The sequence below is a fragment of the Halichoerus grypus genome, chromosome 2 (genome assembly GCF_964656455.1).
Source record: "Halichoerus grypus chromosome 2, mHalGry1.hap1.1, whole genome shotgun sequence".
Taxonomy (NCBI): Eukaryota; Metazoa; Chordata; class Mammalia; order Carnivora; family Phocidae; genus Halichoerus; species Halichoerus grypus.
Window position 1 is genome coordinate 98,504,112 of NC_135713.1, and position 19,862 is coordinate 98,523,973.

Sequence of the window (19,862 nt, forward strand, 5' to 3'; positions counted from 1 at the left end):
ACAAAGTACAGCATCCTTTCTTGATCAAAACTCTTCAGAGTATAGGCATAGAGGGTACATACCTCAATATCATAAAAGCCATCTATGAAAAACCCACAGCGAATATCATTCTCAATGGGGAAAAACTGAGAGCTTTCCCCCTAAGGTCAGGAACACGGCAGAGATGTCCACTATCACCACTGCTATTCAACATAGTATTAGAAGTCCTAGCCACAGCAATCAGACAACAAAAAGAAATCAAAGCCATCCAAATCGGCAAAGACGAAGTCAAACTCTCACTCTTTGCAGATGATATGATACTTTATGTGGAAAACCCAAAAGACTCCACCCCAAAACTGCTAGAACTCATACAGGAATTCAGTCAAGTGGCAGGATATAAACTCAATGCACAGAAATCAGTGGCTTTCCTATACACTAACAACAAGACAGAAGAAAGAAATTAAGGAATCGATCCCATTTACAATTACACCCAAAACCGTAAGATACCTAGGAATAAATCTAACCTAAGAGGCAGAGAATCTGTACTCAGGAAACTATAAAACACTCATGAAAGAAATTGAGGAAGACACAAAGAAATGGAAAAACGTTCCATGCTCATGGATTGGAAGAACAAATATTGTGAAGATGTCAATGCTACCTAGAGCAATCTACACATTCAGTGCAATCCCCATCAAAATACCATCAACTTTTTTCAAAGACATGGAACAAATAATCCTAAAATTTGTATGGAACCAGAAAAGACCCCGAATAGCCAGAGGAATGTTGAAAAAGAAAAGCAAAGCTGGCGGCATCACAATTCCGGACTTCCAGCTCTATTACAAAGCTGTCATCATCAAGACAGTATGGTACTGGCACAAAAACAGACACATAGATCCATGGAACAGAATAGAGAGCCCAGAAATGGACCCTCAAATCTATGGTCAACTAGGGGCGCCTGGGTGGCTCAGTTGGTTAAGCGACTGCCTTCGGCTCAGGTCATGATCCTGGAGTCCCGGGATCGAGTCCCGCATCGGGCTCCCTGCTCGGCAGGGAGTCTGCTTCTCCCTCTGACCCTCCTCCCTCTCATGCTCTCTGTCTCTCACTCTCTCTCTCTCAAATAAATAAATAAAATCTTTAAAAAAAAAAATCTATGGTCAACTAATCTTCAAAAGCAGGAAAGAATGTCCAATGGAAAAAAGACAGTCTCTTCAACAAATGGTGTTGGGAAAATTGGACAGCCACATGCATAAGAATGAAACTAGACCACTTCCTTACACCCCACACAAAAACAGACTCAAAATGGTTGAAAGACCTAAATGTGAGACAGGAGTCCATCCAAATCCTAAAGGAGAGCGCAGGCAGCAGCCTCTTCGACCCCAGCCGCAGCAACTTCTTCCTAGAAACATCGCCAAAAGGCAAGGGAAGCAAGGGCAAAAATGAACTACTGGGACATCATCAAGATAAAAAGCTTTTGCACAGCCAAAGAAACAGTCAACAAAACCAAAAGACAACCAACAGAATGGGAGAAGATATTTGCAAATGACATATCAGATAAAGGGCTAGTATCCAAAATCTATAAAGAACTTCTAAAACTCAGCACCCAAAGAACAAATGATCCAATCAAGAAATGGGCAGAAGACATGAACAGACATTTTTCCAAAGAAGACATCCAAATGGCCAACAGACACATGAAAAAGTGCTCAACATCGCTCAGCATCAGGGAAATCCAAATCAAAATCTCAATGAGATATCACCTCACACCAGTCAGAATGGCTAAATTAACAAGTCAGGAAACGACAGATGTTGGCGGGGATGCGGAGAAAGGGGAACCCTCATCCACTGTTGGTGGGAATGCAAGCTGGTGCAGCCACTCTGGAAAATAGTATGGAGGTTCTTCAAAAAGTTGAAAATAGAGCTACCCTACGACCCAGCAATTGCACTACTGGGTATTTACCCCAAAGATACAAATGTAGGGATCCGAAGGGGTACGTGCACCCCGATGTTTATAGCAGCAATGTCCACAAGAACCAAACTGTGGAAAGAGCCAAGATGTCCATCGACAGATGAATGGATAAAGAAGATGTGGTATATATACACAATGGAATATTATGCAGCCATCAAAAGGAATGAAATCTTGCCATTTGCACGACGTGGATGGAACTGGAGGGTGTTATGCTGAGCGAAATAAGTCAATCAGAGAAAGACATGTATCATATGACTTCACTGATATAAGGAATTCTTAATCTCAGGAAACAAACTGAGGGTTGCTGGAGTGGTGGGGGGTGGGAAGGATGGGGAGGCTGGGTGATAGACATTGGGGAGGGTATGTGCTATGGTGAGTGCTGTGAATTGTGCAAGACTGTTGAATCTCAGATCTGTACCTCTGAAACAAATAATGCAATATATGTTATGAAAGAAAAAAAGAAGAAGAAGAATGTAGCAGGAGGGGAAGAATGAAGGGGGGGAAATCGGAGGGGGAGATGAACCATGAGAGATGATGGACTCTGAAAAACAAACTGAGGGTTCTAGAGGGGAGGGGGGTGGGAGGATGGGTTAGCCTGGTGATGCGTATTAAAGAGGGCACGTTCTGCATGGAGCACTGGGTGTTATGCACAAACAATGAATCATGGAACACTACATCAAAAACTAATGATGTAATGTATGGTGATTAACATAACATAAAAAAAAACAAACCTTACCAAAAGCAAACTGATGACACTTTAATAAAAACAAAGTAGACTTTAAGGCAAAAAACAATGCCAGAGATATAAAGGACACTTCACAATGATAAAAAGTTCAATTCACCTGAAGACGTATTAGCTCTAAAGTTGTATCCACTCAGAAAACCTAAAGACATTTTCCCAAAGAAGACATACAGATGGCCAACAGACACATGAAAAGGTGCTCAATATCATTAATCATCAGGGAAATGCAAGTCAAAACCACAATGAGATATCACCTCACACCAGTCAGAATAGCTAGTATCAAAAAAGATAAGGAGTAACAAGTGTTGGCTAGGATGTGGAGAAAAAGGAACCATCATGCAGTGTTGGTGGGAATGTAAATTCATGCAGCCCCTGTGGAAAATATTACAGAGGTTCCTCAAAGAAATTAAAAATAAAAATACCATATAATCCAGTGATTCCACTACTGGGTATTTGCCCAAAGAAAACAAAAACACTAATTCGAAAAGACACATGCAGCCCTGTGTTTATTGCGGCACCATTTACAATAGCCAAGATATAAAAGCAACCTAAGTGTCCACTCTTAAATGAATGGATAAAGAAAACGTGGAATGGATGGATGAGATGGATGGACGGATAGACAGACATTACTCAGCCAGCCATAAAAAAGAATGAGATCTTGCCATTTGCAACAACATGGATGGACCTAGAGGGATTACAGTAGGTGAACTGTCTGACAAGTACCATATGGTTTCATTTATATGTGGAATCTAAAAAACAAAACAAATGATCAAACAAACAAAAAAAGCATAAGCAGACCTAAAGATACGGAGAACATACTGGTGGTTGCCAGAAGGAAGGTAACAAGAGGGATGAGGGGGAATGGGCAATATGGGTGAAGGGGAGCAGGAGATATAGGCTTCCATTTATGGCATGAATAAGTCATGGGGATGAAAGGTATGGCAGAGGAAATACAGTCAAAAGTACTACAATAGCACTGTATAGTACTAGATGGTAGCTACACTTGTGGTGAGCATAGCATAAAGTATACAGTTGTCGAATCACTATGTGGTACACCTGAAACTAATGTTAACATTGTGTGTCAACTATACCTCAATTAAAAAAAAGAATGTGTATCCACCTACTAATACGGCTTCAAATATATAAAAGCAAAAATTGACAGAACTACATGGATAAACAGAAAAATCACAATCAAAATCAGAGATTTTCAATGTAACTCTCTTAGGAAATGATAAAATGAACAGGATAAAAAAAACAAAAACCAGTGGGTATATATTAGAATTGAACAAAAGAATGCACAACCTTAAATACATATAGACAACAAATGCAAAACACAGACTTTTCAGGTACATGCAGATATTTACCAAAATTCACTCTATTCTGGCCCATAATCCAAGTGTCAACATATTTCAAAATGCTGAAATCATACAGTTTGTTCTCTAACTACATGTAATTAAGATTAGCAAAAATATACCTTTAAAAATCAACACATATTTGGAAATTTAAAAATATATTTCTAAATAACCCAGGGAGGCAAGAGAAAAAGCACAAAGAAACTGAGACTATCTTTAAACTAAATATAATGAAAATTCTATTACTCAAAACTATTGAGGCACAATAAAGCAATGCTTGAGGGATATTTACAGACTTAAATGAATATATCAGAAATGAAAAAAGGCTGGGGCACCTGGCTGGCTCAGTTGGTGGAGCATGCAACTCTTGATCTTGGGGTTGTGAGTTTGAGCCCCATCTTGGGTATAGACATTACTTAAAAAAATAAAACATTAAAAAAAATAAAGAAATGAAAAAAGGTTGAAAATCATTGTCAAACATCCATCTCAAAGTTAGAAAAAGAACAGCAAACTGAACACAAAGTCAAAGGAAATAAGGAACAGAAACTTAATGAAATAGAAAATCAATATACAAAAAGGATCAGCAAAGCCAATAGTTGCTTTTTTATAAAAACTATTAAAACCAACAACTGACAAATGAGACTGATCATAAAATACAGAGAAGGCATAAATAACCAACATCAGGAATGAAAAGGAGACATCTAATCCAGATCCAGCAGGCATTTAAAAAGTTCATAAAAGGGGGCGCCCGGCTGGCTCCGTGAGTAGAACATGCAACTCTTGACCTCAGGGTCATGAGTTCAAAACCCACACTGGGCATGGAGCTTACTTGAAAATGAAAAAAAATTTGAAACTGTAGATGAAATTTTAAAATTCCTTGAAAGTATAACTTATCAGGGTACCTGGCTGGCTCAGTCAGTTGAGTGGCAGACTTTTGATTTTGGCTCAGGTCATGGTCTCAGGATTATGGGATCAAGCCAGCCCTCCACCCCCATACTCAGCAGGGAGTCCACTTCTCTCCCTCTCCCTGTGTCCCTCCCCCCAACTCACACATGCGTGAGCTTTCTCTAAAATAAGTAAATAAATCTTTAAAAAATATATATATATATACATATATAAAATTTATCAAACTCACTGAAGAACTGGAATATCTGAATAGTCCTTTAACTACTGAAGAAATTAAGTATATAATCTGAAACCTTCCTATAAAGATGATTTCAAGCCCAGATGGATCTACTAGTAAAATCTATGAAACACATAAAGAAGAAACTATAATATTCCACAAGTTTTTTCAGAGAATAAAAAAATGAGGTATACTCATTTTATAAGGCTAACTAATCTTGATACCAAAACCTAAGAACAGTTAGATAAAGGAATTTTTCAGGCCAATCTCGATCACAAATATAGATGCTAAAATCAGCAAACTGACCCACCAATATATAAAAGTGATAATATATCTCCACCAAGTTGGGTTTATATCAGAAATGGAAAGTTAGTCTAACACTCAAACTTCAAAGTAATTCAGATTTTAACAAGGGGGGGGGAGAAAAGAAAGAAAAACATCTCAATAGATACAGGAAAAGTATCTGACCAAATTCAATATCCATTCATAATTTAAAAAAAAAAGAAAAACATTACAAAACAAGTATATAAAAGGAAATTTCCATGATTTGATTAACAGTAAGGAAAAAACTTGAATAAATATATCATATTTAAGAGTGCAGGTGAGGGGTGCCTGGGTGGCTCAGCTGGTTAAGCATTTGACTCTTGATCTCAGCTCAGGTCTTGATCTCAGCTCAGGTCTTGATCTCAGGGTCGTGAGTTCAAGCCCCGCACTGGGCTCCACGCAAGAGTGAAATAAATGTGAGACTAAGAACAAGACAAGATGCCTGCCATCACCATTTCTATTTAGCATTATACCTGAAGTATTAGCCAGTATGGTAAGTCAAGAAAAATAAATAAAGGTATAAGGACTGGAAAATGAGATATAAAACTTGTACAAGATGATTGTACACACAGAAAATCCAAAACAATCTACAGATAAATTATCAGAATAAGCAAGGACTAACAGGTTGCTGGACACAAAGTCAATATATAAAAATCAAGTAGATTTACATATAAATCTGTAATACCTCACCGACAAACTGCTTTCACCCAAAATATATTGAGCTCCTTCAATTTGTTCTTTAAACAGGGGGAAAAACAAACAAAAAAACACAGGAGATGAACAGGGGGGCGCCTGGGTGGCTCAGTCAGTTGAACGTCCCACTCTTGGTTTCGGCTCAGGTCCTGATCTCCTGGATCGTGGGATCAAGCCCCACGTTGGGCTCCACGCTCAGCAGGGAGCTGGCTTGAGGAGTCTATGCCTCTGTCCTTTCCCCCACAGGCATGAGTATGTGCCCTCTCTCCCTCTCTCAAATAAATATTTTATAGAAAAAAAGATGAACAAGTACTTTATAAAAGAGAAAATGCAAATGACCAATAAACACATGAAAGGATGTTCAAGCTCATCATCCATCAGGAAAATGCAAATTAAAACCACAATGAGATACAGGTATCCCTCACCATCTAAAAGTACAGCCTTCTGGGGCGCCTGGGTGGCTCAGCTGGTCAAACGTCTGCCTTTGGCTCAGGTCATGATCCTGGAGTCCAGGGATCAAGCCCCACATCGGGCTCCCTGCTCAGCGGGAAGTCTGCTTCTCCCTCTGACTCTCCCCCCTCTCGTACTCTCTCTCCACTCTATCAAATATATAAATAAAATCTTTAATAAATAAATAAACAAAATAAATAAATAAAAGTACAGCCTTCCTATGAAATCTTTCATAAGCCAAAATGGCATAAAGCAAAGAAGCAATTACCACTAATTTACATGGAAAAATTTTTGAGCTTTAAGAGACCCAAAAAATAACCCCTCTTAGGCTTTTCTGATACCGTAGAGCACATCTTGCTAACAGATGCACAAAATAAACTGAGCTAAGGCACAGATGCTCACAGACACAGTTCAAAACTATGGCGGCTTGATACTGAGATGCTGAGCACAGTTCCCAGGGAAGGAGCTTGGCAGCGCCACCTTCCCTGTGCACACTGCCCCCATAAGAGCTCACTGCAAAACTAACGCCAAATGCTATTTTCTCATTTTGCTATTTTTTGCAAAAGCAAAAATCCTCTTAGGATTATTCTTGGTTAGCAAAAACAGGTACTGATGTAGATCTTTCATAAGAGCAAAGTGACAGAACACAAACTTCTGAAAAGTGGGGGAGACATGTACTACTACTTATCAGAATGATTCAAATTGAAAGACTGGCAATACCAAGTGGTGATGAGGACATGGAACAACTAGAACTCTGAAACAAGGCTGCTGCTGGTGTAAACTGGTACAACCAGCTTGGAAAATTCTTTGGCATTACCTACTACAGTTACACATACATAACTCTATGACCTGGAAATTCTACTCTAGTGTATATACCTAATATAAATATACATATATGTGTAGCAAGACCCTTGTACAAGAATATTCAAAGCAATATTACTTGTAATAGCAAAAAAAACTGGAAACAATCCAAATGTCTGTCAATAGTAGCAGATATATTTTGGCATATTTATACAATTTAGTATCATATAGCATTGAAAATGATTATACTAAACTCAAAAATGAATCTCACAAATATGCTGAGTAAAAGAAGACAAAAGAATACTCACTATATGATTAAATTGATATACTTAATACAAAGTTCAAAAAACAGGTACAACTAACTTCCTTTGCCAGATGAATGGATAAATGGTGGTATCCATAAATAGAATACTACTCAACAGTCTTTAGAAAGGAATGAATTATTGACATATGCAACAACATGGATCAATCTCAACATAATTATACTGAGTGAAAGTACTGGATAACAGAGTATATCCAATATGATCCCATTCATATAAAATTCTAGAAAACGCAAACTAACCTAAATGTCAGAAGCAAATGAGTGGGTACTCAGGGATGAGGGGGAGAGACAGGAGGGAGAAATTACAAAGGGGATGATGCATATGTTCACTACCTTGATTGTGGTGATGGTTTCATGAGTATATGTCAAAATTTATCAAATTATACACTTTAAATGTGTAGTATACTGTATGTCAACTATACTTCAATAAAGCTGTTGGAAGGAAGAGAAGAAGGAGGAAGGTAATAAGGGAGGAAAGACAAAAAGGAAAAAAGGACCAAAGGAGGAATGGAGGAGGGAAAAAGGGAGCAGACCAGTAAGGAAGAGGGGATGAAGGGAGGAGAGAAACTCTGAATGACTGACAGGAAATTAACCTTTCTAGGCCCCAATTTTCTTATTTGTAAAATGGGAGATGGACTTTTCATAGTTAAATGAGATAATGTATGCACAACCCTTAGTGCACGCTATATGTTTATGTGTCTATCTTTTCTTCCCTTCTTTCTCACTCACTCCTTCAAGGCACAGGAGTATCTAATTGTGCCAGGCTCTGTACTAGGCACTGGGATACAAGAGAATGCTATATCATTTTTCCTTTAGAGGGAAACATAGAAACAAATAATAAAAAATGAATTATAAAATTTTATAAATACTGCAAAGAGCTATATGATGTTGAGAGATACTATAATAGGTGTTTTGACCGAGTCAGGGAAATAAGGAAAAGCATCCGTGAAGAAGGGACCACATTGCTGACCTTTGAAGAACAAGCAGTCATTAATTAGGCAAAAACAGGAATAAGCATGTACAAAGCCTGGACTGGAAGATGTCTTTCAATAAAATGGCTAATGTCTCTGGAGAGGAAAGAATAAGGAGGAGACTGGCATGTACTAAAGCTTGAAAGGTAGTCTGGGGTCAGACGAAGATGAGGCAAGCCCACCTTAAGAGCAATGGGAAGACTCTGACATGGTTTAAACAGGAAAGGTAAGCAACCTCTCTGCGGTTTAGAAAAAGCACTCCAATTACAGTGCAGTGAATAAGTTGCATGGGAACAAGAACGAACATAGATAGATAGATAGGAGCTACTGTTGCAGTTCAGGCAACAATAATAGCAGCTTGGATCAGGGCAGTAAAGTCAGAGATTCATCTATCAAAAAATCCTTACTAAGAGCCAAGCACTCTCCCAAATGCAAGAGATAGAGTAATAAGCAGCCAAAAAAAAAAAAAAAAAAAAAATCCTGCCCTTGTGGAGTTTATATTCTAGAGGGGAGGGACAGACAAATAAATAAATATCACATATCTGATGGTTGTAAGTGCTATGAAGAAAACATTAAAGTAGGAAAGGGGTAGAAGGAGGGGTTGTCTTAGAGCCCACAGAATCATAAAGGGATTAGATTCCAGACAAGAAAGGATGACTCAGGAGTCGTGGACTTCTGAGGGTGACTGACATAAATAGGCTAAAAGACATGATGACAATTGCCCTGACGATTTCAAAGTAGTTATAGTTAGTGATGTAAGTGTTGGGGGAGAAGGAAGGCTAGAGGACATGCCAGGAGACGCAGCATTCTGAGACCTCTTCTTTATTCCTCCCAATGATGAGGTAGAAGCCAGTGAAGGACAGCTTTATCCATAGCACTTAGAGCTTCTGGACTCCCTCTTAACTCCAAAAGAGAAGTGAAAGTGAAAAGAGGATTGGTCTTACGTAAAACAGCTTGTTCCTCAACTCCTACCATCTGGTAAATTCTATTAACGGCAGAAGCTGTATCTTTACCCCTATATTCCCAGAATCCAGACAAGTGCCTAGCACACAGCAGACATGGGATATGTATTATTGAAAGAATAAATGAATGGAGTACTGTATTTTTGTTTTCTTCTTAAGTAACCTCTACGCCCAATGTGGGGCTTTAACTCATAACCCCGAGACTCAGAGTTGCATGCTCCAACAACTGAGCCAGCCAAGTGCCCCCCAAATTGGAGTATTATATCTAAAGGAAAAACATCCCTGGAGTGCCTGGGTGGCTCAGTCTGGTTAAGCATCTGCCTTGGCTCAGGTCTTGATCCTGGAGTCCCCGGAATGAGCCCCACATGGGGCTCCGTGCTCTGTGGGGAGTCTGCTTCTCCCTCTGCCCCTCACTCTGCTTGTGCTCTCTCAAATAAACAAATAAAATCTTAAACACACATACACACACACACACAAACACACACATCCCCATATTACTAAGGTAAACATTTTAAGTGTGCTCATATAAAAATTACTAAGGGGGCCTAGCCACAAAAGAGCTTTTTTTTTTTAACATTTAATGTATTAATGTAAAATAGCTTTAATCAAATCAAATTACATGGATTTTTAAGTTTTTAAATTGACTACTATATTCTAAGAGTCTTAAAGACAATCACATTTTATAAATTTGCAGAATTTTAAAATATACACTTATACTTCTTTAAAATAAAACATAGAGGGGCAGATGCCTGGCTCAGGTGGTAGAGCATACAACTCTTGATCTCAGGGTTGTGAGTTCAAGCCCCATACTGGGCATAGAGCCTACTTAAAATTTAAATAAATCAGTAAATAAGTAATACATAATTAAACTACAAATTCAAAAACCTTAGACTTGTCAAATTATTTTACTATGTTTAATGACATGTTTGTTTAAAGAAATGGTAGTATTTTATCCTACAAAATTCCTCAGTTTTTCTACTGTATCACATTTATGTATTTACATTCATATTGTTTGTAATGCTATTTACCAACAATGAATACAAACCAGGAGCTCAGCAATGCTCCTTGGAGCCACTACGCAGCCCTTAGTGTCTAGACGCCAGATAGCCACACTACTTTAAAATAAAACTATAATAACTATACTTTTCAAGAGTGTACTTATTTTAATCCAGATCTAACTAAAATTTTCTGGGCCGTCTGGGTGGCTCAGTTGGTTAAGCGTCTGACTCTTGATTTTGGCTCAGGTTGTGATCTCAGGGTCATGAGATTGTGACCCGCCTCTGGCTCCATGCTGGGAGCCTGCATAAGATTCTCTCTCTCTCACCCCCCACCCCACTAGAGCATGCACTCTCTCTCAAAAACAAATTTTTTTTTCTCATTTATATTCTAAAATTTAACTTGACTGTTAAATTACTTATTAAAAAAATACATACCTTTCTCTCACAAAATCTGCTAGTTCTTTTGTTGATATCTGTCCATGTTTCATATTATGGTAAAGGACATCAAAGCCACTATTTTTTTCCCCCTAAAATTGAAGAAAATTTTTAGTTTAACAAAAAAAGATCAAAATGACTTAAGAATAACCCTGTATTAACCAATATGCAACTCCAATGCTCAGATGAACAACTTCTCCTTAATTAAACCAATGTTGCTCATTATATGACTTCATACTGTATCAAAGGAATACAACACAGTTTGACAACATTTACAATTTATTATATACACATATACACACATTAAACACACATGGACACATTCTATAATCACTCATGAGAGTATATTAATTAAGTCTGAAATTTTAAAAAATAACATGCAGCATAATTTAGAAAAGATAACCATGGATCTTTTTAAATACATTACCAATCCCATTTCAATTCCTTCAACATGCACTAAGGGATTCCTGATTATTCAAGGCAGAGTCCCTACTTTAAAGTAAGTAAATCTTGACTTCTGAGTCAAGATAGTCTATTACTAATCACTTACACATTCAATACCACAAAATGTTAATAGCTAATAAAAGTCTTTTAGTAAACTTAAACAACTTGAGAAGTGAGAAAAGAGATAACATTTTAACAAAAGAGCAGTAACACTCATCGGGTAGTCCTCGTCCCCAACTAATGGGAAATTAACAGAACAAGACCACTACACAATCCTAGAAAACCTTTACTGCCATTTATTTATTCCAATAAATGCTAAATTAGTAAGTCATAGGGAAGAAAACAGAAACACCAATTTTATAAATGAAATAGAGACTATTAATAAACCAAGCTCAACAACTCTCTTTACAACTGGTACTTTTTCTTCAGTGAAAATAAAATAGTGAAGAATTCAATATATTTGCTGGAAATAGCAATACAATAAGCAAGAATTACACAATATGAAACCTAGTTTTTTCACAGTTCACCAAAAACAGAAAACATAGGAACTTCCAGTTATGCTGAAGTGATCCCTAACAAACTTGTAAACTAATATGAAAGTAATTATTTTGCCACATATATAATAAATTCAAATGTCACATTTGGGGGAAACCTGGGTGGCTCAGTCAGTTAAGCATCTGCCTTCAGCTCAGGTCATGATCCTGGGGTCCTGGGATGGAGACCCATGTGGGACCGCCTGCTCAGTGGGGAGCCTGCTTCTCCCTCTCCCCCTCCCCCCCCCATGCACTCTCTCTCAAATAAATAAATAAAATCTTTTAAAAATAAAATAAAATAAAATGTCATATTTGGGGGCACTGGGTGGCTCAGTCGGTTAAGCCTCTGCCTCCGGCTGGGGTCATGATCCCAGGGTCCTGGGATAGAGCCAGTCAGGCTCCCTGCTCAGCAGGGAGTCTGCTTCTCCTTCTCCCTTTGCCCCTCCCCCACCCCCACTCATGCTCACTCACTCACTCTCACTCTCTCTCTCTCTCAGATAAATAAATAAAAATCTTAAAAAAAAATCTAACCAGTCAGGTTATCTGGGTTCCCAATGTGCATTACGCATATTCAAATTAGAAGCGAGTTGGGAATAAAGAGCTATTCAAACAGGCACAAAGACTATTAGAAATACTATTTACCAGGCTTACAAGAGAAAGAAAAAAATCTTTTTTTTTTTTTAAAGGAGATAAGAACTTGGAGACCATCTAGTAATTGAGGTAATAAGGTCCTGAGCGTTTTGCTTTCTGCTACAGTATTATAAACATTAAGCAATCAAGAAAAGGTTAAATTATATTCAGAAATCTGGGTTTTTATTAAGAAGACCTTGAAGAAGCAAGCCCTTTATCCGGGAACTTCAGATATCCAAATAACATATTAGTTAAAATTCCCAATAAGGAAATGAGGATTATTAATTTATTTAATACAATATAACAATATTAATATAGCAGCAATAATACACCCTGGGAAACAGTACTAGCTATTCCATCCCTCAGGTCTTCACTTGGAAAGACAAGGAAAACTCATTCTAATAAAGATGTGATATAGAAGAAGCCTGCCTCAGAAGGCATTAACAACTAAATATAAACACCCTACATGATTACAAATCCATTTATCATTTCTTTCTATTTAGGGATTCATTCATTTACTGAGGTCAAAAAACTTGAATCTGACTCCAAGCACTATTCTTTAATAATTTCACAAACTTATTAACACAAATATTTATTACTCATGACCTTTTCTTTAGCACAAACTAAGCAAAACTTTTTACTACTTCAAATGGCACTAGTGCACCCTCTCTACACACACACACACACACACACTTACATACACATACAACTGTCTTTTAAAAAAAATTTTCGAAGCGTCTAATAAAGAACCCAAGCTGTATTGTCACCTTGTCAAAAACTTAATTTATAGCTTTGATAACAGATGAATAAATATTAAATATACACACATTTATATGTCAAAAAATAAAGAAGACAGAGCAGTGGAGCTCAGGTCTAGACCCAACTGGCTTCAGTGTCTTCAGCTGCACAAAACACTGAAAATTCTGGTGAAACAGGGAGAGACCACTCTTGAAACTGACAATCATAACTGATTATAATCTTGCCACCGTTCGAGATTACCCAGTATTTTTTTTTTAACCAGAACTACCTGCACACAGGTTCTATGATTTTTACAGTAGCCACCGACGTTTTTAGTAGGTGGCTCTAATTCAAAGAAAAGTAAAATAGCAAGAAGTATTCCTGAATTGCATATCCATTTGTCACCTTAGTACCTTGAAGTGGATATGTTCCTGCTATTTTCAACGCAAAAATATTTTTTTCCTTTAACGTATCCTTTTAATTCAAGCAAGGAGAACTTGCTTTCCTTAGCTAACTACGAATACATGGTGAACGCACAAATAACTTGACAACAGACCTTTATTATCAAATAGAACTACGACTAAACATGTCTTCTGGCCTTCAATATTTTACTAAAACTGTAAATATTCATGCCCTTTGATCCAGCAATTCTACTTTTAGAAATCTATACTACAGAAACACATATACAAAGATAAATGTGGAAGAATATTTACTGAAGTACTATTTATAATAGTGAAAAATCAGAAAAAACTCAAAAACATCCATTAATATTACTGGTTAATGACAGTATATCCTACAATAAAAAATATATATGGTGTTTTTTAAGACTGCAGTAAAAAAAAAAAAAAATGCAGATTTTTAAGTGTTAATTTTAAAAATCTGCCCAGATATACTGTCAATGGAAAAAAGCAGGACACAATTACCATAACAGCCAAAAATAACCTAATGTTAGGAACAACTTAATGTCCATCAACCAGCTGTTCCACGTTAGGACAACTTAAATGCCCATCAACCAGTGAATAAAAAGACAAAATAGGGTATACCCATAAAACAGAATATAAATGGATGAACATCATATACATTTCATTAAGTTAAAGAAGTCAGACACAAGAGACCACATATTGTAGGATTCCATTTATATGAAATGTCCAGAATAAGCAAATATGCTGAGATAGAAAGTAGATGAGTGTGTTGCTAGGGAGGAGGGTTGTGAGGTAGGAGGTGATAAAAGGTACAAGTTTTCTTTTTAAGGTAATGAAAATGTTTTAAAATTGACTGTGATGATGGATGCACATTATCTGTATTACCCAAAACCACTGAACTGTACACTTTAAGTGAACTGCACAATATATAAAAATATCACGATAAACTTGTCAAAGGCATGAGCAAATATTTTTATCTATTTTACTCAATTCATTCTTGCAGAGAGATCTGCAGTATTAACTGACAAAAGCTGCTATTAACACCATTGCTGGTACAAGGAAGACAATTATTTTGAAGATTTACACTAAGATAAGATCCTTTACCTGCTGGTCTCCATGCACTTTACAAAGATGTAGCACTTTCATAAAAGTCCAATGATTATGGCCTGAGGCAAACAAAATCTTGTTATAATCCTGTATAAACAAGTGTTAAAAATCTTTGAACTAATTCCTAATAGGAAGTAGGGGGAAAAAAAAAACCTTATCATCCTTTGAAGATGTTTAGTCCAGAATCGTACAAGTCCTTTAAGAAAACCAACTTCTTAGGACCTATTGTTTGTACCACTCTAATTTGACAACCCTTAACAGTTTGACGTTTATCAATCCAGATTCCTTTTCCCATACATATAGTAACATGTTACTTTTTAATATGAAAATGAGATCACACCATGCATAGTTTTGCACTTAAATTATCAACTGAACTAAAATTTAGCTAAAAAGATAATTAAGTTATAAGTAAGGTCACCAAGTCACTGGAAATATTCAGATTTTTTTTAGTCTAATTTAGAATCTACAAGACATACTTGAAATTTCAAGTTAAAAAGTCTGAATACATCATCAAACCTATTTTGGAAACTCAAAGGTATCTTCTTCTGGTTGATTTTATAACATCACTTTATACTTAAAAATTTTTTTAGATAGATATAAAATACAACCTAACACCTTCCCACTTGAAGAAAAAATCTCTATTAACAAAGCAATGAAATTCCTATTTTAATGAAAATGGAACTGTTTAATGTACCTCGGTTTTTAAGACCCATGAATAGTAACAGTGGAAAAACACAAAGCTATAAATCCCAGAGATTTTAGCTAATGGTTTGAAACTTCTCCTTCAAAGAACCTTTTAAGAGCAACAGTAAATTAAACACTAAGAACAAAAAGCCTGGATACCTTTCACTTCTGATGACTCCCAAGATTCTGGAAAACAGGCAGAAGATAGTCTATACTGTATAATCAGACTATGAATTGATAACTTTATTTTACCTTGTTCCTTTTTAAATTAAAAAAAAAAATTTTGGCAGGGGATCAAAGGGTCAGAAGGTGCTGTCATGTGAACAGCAAATAACACGCCTAACCTTCCTCTCAACCTCAAACCACCTCAAAGGTAATAAATAAATATCATCACTTCCTACCACTCTACATTTTCCTTTTGCTCTAGTTCTTATGTAAGCAGTTTTTCTATAAGTAAATAGCACATTTAACCACAAGTTACAATCTCTTCTAGTCAACCTTCTATTTATACATTGAAATTTTCACACGTGATCATCAAAACTATTCTACAGAACCATTGGCAAGATGTTTTTAAAGCAGAAAACAGTGATTAAAGATGTAAAATGAGCACTGCTCAGCAGTCAGAACTATTTGCTGCAGGTACAAAAGTCACTCAAACACATCTGTTGGTTGACTGAAGGAAACAGATCTTATTACATTGAAGAAATTATTTTCTAACCCCTCAGATACTCCCTAATCTCTTCAGTTACAACTCACCTCTTCAAGCATTTTTCTCATTTAACCATTTTCTCAAATCACCTCTTCCAGAAATAAGTTAAATCCGTAAAGCCATCTAAAAGATACTACATGACTTCAACAAAAATAGCAGAAGCCAAGAGTTATGAGATAATTTTGTTTTATAACTTTCAAATTTTCTGTAATATACTGTAAACGAATGTAATTTTCATTAATCTTAAAATAAAAAATAACAATTTCAGCTTTCTCAAAAACTCTTCAATCTGCACATTCAAAGGTAAAGGCTACCTTCTTAAACTGACATCTTGTTCATATTAATAGTTAAATCTCCTCCTAATTCATAAATTAAAAAAAAAGTTTTTTAGGAGCAGTTTAAAAAATTACCTATTTATTCCATGGAAACCTATGCAAGTCACTGTAAAATATTTTCAAATAATACTTAATCATATGAGAAAAATGCCTGATGGTAATATCATTTGAAAAATACCAAGCTACAGAATAATACAGCAGAACCCACTGTGCATGTTGTATTTCTAAAGAAAACCTTAGGGCGCCTGGGTGGCTCAGTTGGTTAAGCGACTGCCTTCGGCTCAGGTCATGATCCTGGAGTCCCGGGATCGAGTCCCGCATCGGGCTCCCTGCTTGGCAGGGAGTCTGCTTCTCCCTCTGACCCTCCTCCCTCTCATGCTCTCTGTCTCTCATTCTCTCTCTCTCAAATAAATAAATAAATAAAATCTTTGAAAAAAAAAAAAAAATAAAGAAAACCTTAGAGGACACAGGGAAAGGCTATACATAATTTTAATTTTCTTCGGTACTCCTTCTGTTCTACCTACACATAACAATGATTATAATTAAAAAGGAAAACCATCATCACTGGCTCTTGTTTCAACCAATTAAAAACTAACACTTCCTGGGCGCCTGGGTGGCTCAGATGGTTAGGCATCTGCCTTCGGCTCAGGTCATGATCCCGGGGTCCTGGGATCGAGTCCTGCATCAGGCTCCCTGCTCCTTGGGGAGCCTGCTTCTCCCTCTGCCTCTGCCTCTCTCTCTATGTGTCTCTCATGAATAAATAAATAAAATCTTTAAAAAAAAAAATTTAAAAACACTTCTTAGTATTAAGGTCCAGCATCACCAATTTGCTACACTGATACTGTACCTCCCCATCTTATCCCTAAAGGCAAGCAAACATGCTTCTCCTATCTTCCATAACCTTTATTCCTGCTATTCCATCAAGGAGCATGTGCCTGATAGAACTAAATGAACTTGGGTGTCTCAACTTCATCATAGAGTTCACTAATCACTTCTCAATTTAATCCTCTGAATCTGACCATCCCAGCAACATCCTCTAACAACTTAACCATAGTTACTATTTTAGGTCTTAGTTGCTGTAGTACTGTTTTTGTTTCTCCCCCACATCTGACCAACTTATGCTCATCTCTGTGGACCAAACTGCTACTAACATTCTTACAACTTTAGTATTCTTTCACCTTTCCACACTAAGTAAAGTGAAAACTCTTATTCCCTTTACGTCTCCATGGCACCATATTTCTATATGGATTTCTTAGGGTGCTTTTGTTAAATGTTTTAGAATTGTCAAACCAGGATGGATAACCTCAAGAGACAGTACTCAAAAAACTACCTCCAAAAGGCTTATGCTAGCCAAATGTGCAGGATGATACAAAGCATACCTGTTCTCCCATGCCTTTGCCTAAATAATTTAAGTAGTTCTGAGAGGATTAGAGCATTCAGGATTTAGTGTACACAGCTATAAAAGAACCCATACAGCAAATTTTTATCCTTTCCATGTCAATGTTCTAAAATCCTTCCCCTGAATTGAATTTACACAGACTAAATCAGTATCAATTTCTCACTTTCAACTTTCTCCTACAATTAAAGCAAAAATACAGAACAAATCACCATTCCATCCTTCAAAATTCTAAGCGCCTCACAATAAAATTTATTGCTACCTAAAATACTATGATTTTGGGGCGCCTGGGTGGCTCAGTTGTTAAGCGTCTGCCTTCGGCTCAGGTCATGATCCAGGGTCCTGGGATCGAGCCCCGCGTCAGGTTCCCTGCTCAACAGGGAGCCTGCTTCTCCCTCTCCCACTCCCACTCCCACTGCTTGTATTCCCTCTCTCGCTGTGTCTCTCTCTGTCAAATAAATAAATAAAATCTTAAAAAAATAAAATACCATGATTTTATAATGTCTACCTGTCAAGTCTACTTGAACCAACTTAGATGAATCTGTAGTTTGCATTTTCCTAGCTTGTTGCAGCTGAAAACAATTTGGGCCTGGCTAACTGGCTAACAAGTAAACAACAAATTTTAATTTAGTGTATATAATTTCCTTGTTTATACAGAAATCATCTCTGGAAAGCTATATAAGAAATTGGTAACAATTACTGCCTTTGTGGAGATTCTGATGGCTGGGAAAAAAGAAAAAGATTTTATACTGTATTCCCTTTGGTACTTTTTGAATACTGAACCACGTAAATTTTGCAAATCTGTTAACTAATGTATATGTAAATATGCATACACATGTACTTCTTAAATTTCAGTGTACCACCCAATGGGATATCATAAGCAGTATTTAGAAATTTCAAGTAATAAAAAGAAAGTCTATATTCTTGGTTTCTATGATCACCTCAACTAATTTTCTAAAAATATATATATTTAAATTTGCATATGGATATACCCCCAAGAATATGTATGTATGGGTATGTGTATGGGTGTTAGTATCTCATTTAGGATACTAAATTTAGTTTAAAAAATCAAGCAAAAATATAATGTTTTGCACTTCAAAGTCCTACTAATAGCAATTCCAGGTTTTTAAAAAACATTTTAATCCTCCCAGTTTATCCATGTAAATGATAGATCAAATTTTGGATATATAACCAAGTGCTCCAATTTTATTTAAAAGTAAAGCATGACAAAAAAAAAAAAGGGCGCCTGGGTGGCTCAGTTGGTTAAGCGACTGCCTTCGGCTCAGGTCATGATCCTGGAGTCCCGGGATCGAGTCCCGCATCGGGCTCCCTGCTCTGCAGGGAGTCTGCTCCTCCCTCTGACCCTCCCCCCTCTCATGTGCTCTCTCTCTCATTCTCTCTCTCTCAAATAAATAAATAAAATCTTTAAAAAAAAAACAAACAAACAAAAAAATAAATAAAAGTAAAGCATGACAATACCAGTGAAACCAACAGACAAATGGAAAGAGACTTCTGTACTGGTTAAACAATAAAAGAAATAAGGACAAGAAACAAAGAAATACTTTAGGATAAAAACACCCAAGATAATTATTTCATTCTTGATATGCTGACTGGAAAATAATTTTTGGAAAAGGTCACCTAACTAAAAATGTCAGTTCATTACAATGTGATATATGCTAAAGAATACTTGATGTCTTTGGGAGAATGCTTAATATTTTATAGACATCAGGATTATTATACAAAATAAGG

At 36.7% G+C, this 19,862-nt stretch overlaps 1 protein-coding gene across 3 annotated transcripts in view; it reads right to left on the reverse strand.

The window, feature by feature from the left end:
• Window positions 1-19,862, reverse strand: part of FCHO2 (FCH and mu domain containing endocytic adaptor 2) — a 127,621-nt gene that overhangs the window by 100,876 nt on the left and 6,883 nt on the right. For all 3 annotated transcript variants that reach the window (XM_078067206.1, XM_078067203.1, XM_078067202.1), the window contains exon 2: window positions 11,116-11,207. In XM_078067206.1, the coding sequence (XP_077923332.1) occupies window positions 11,116-11,207 (92 nt within the window). The remainder of the gene's footprint in view (window positions 1-11,115; window positions 11,208-19,862) is intronic.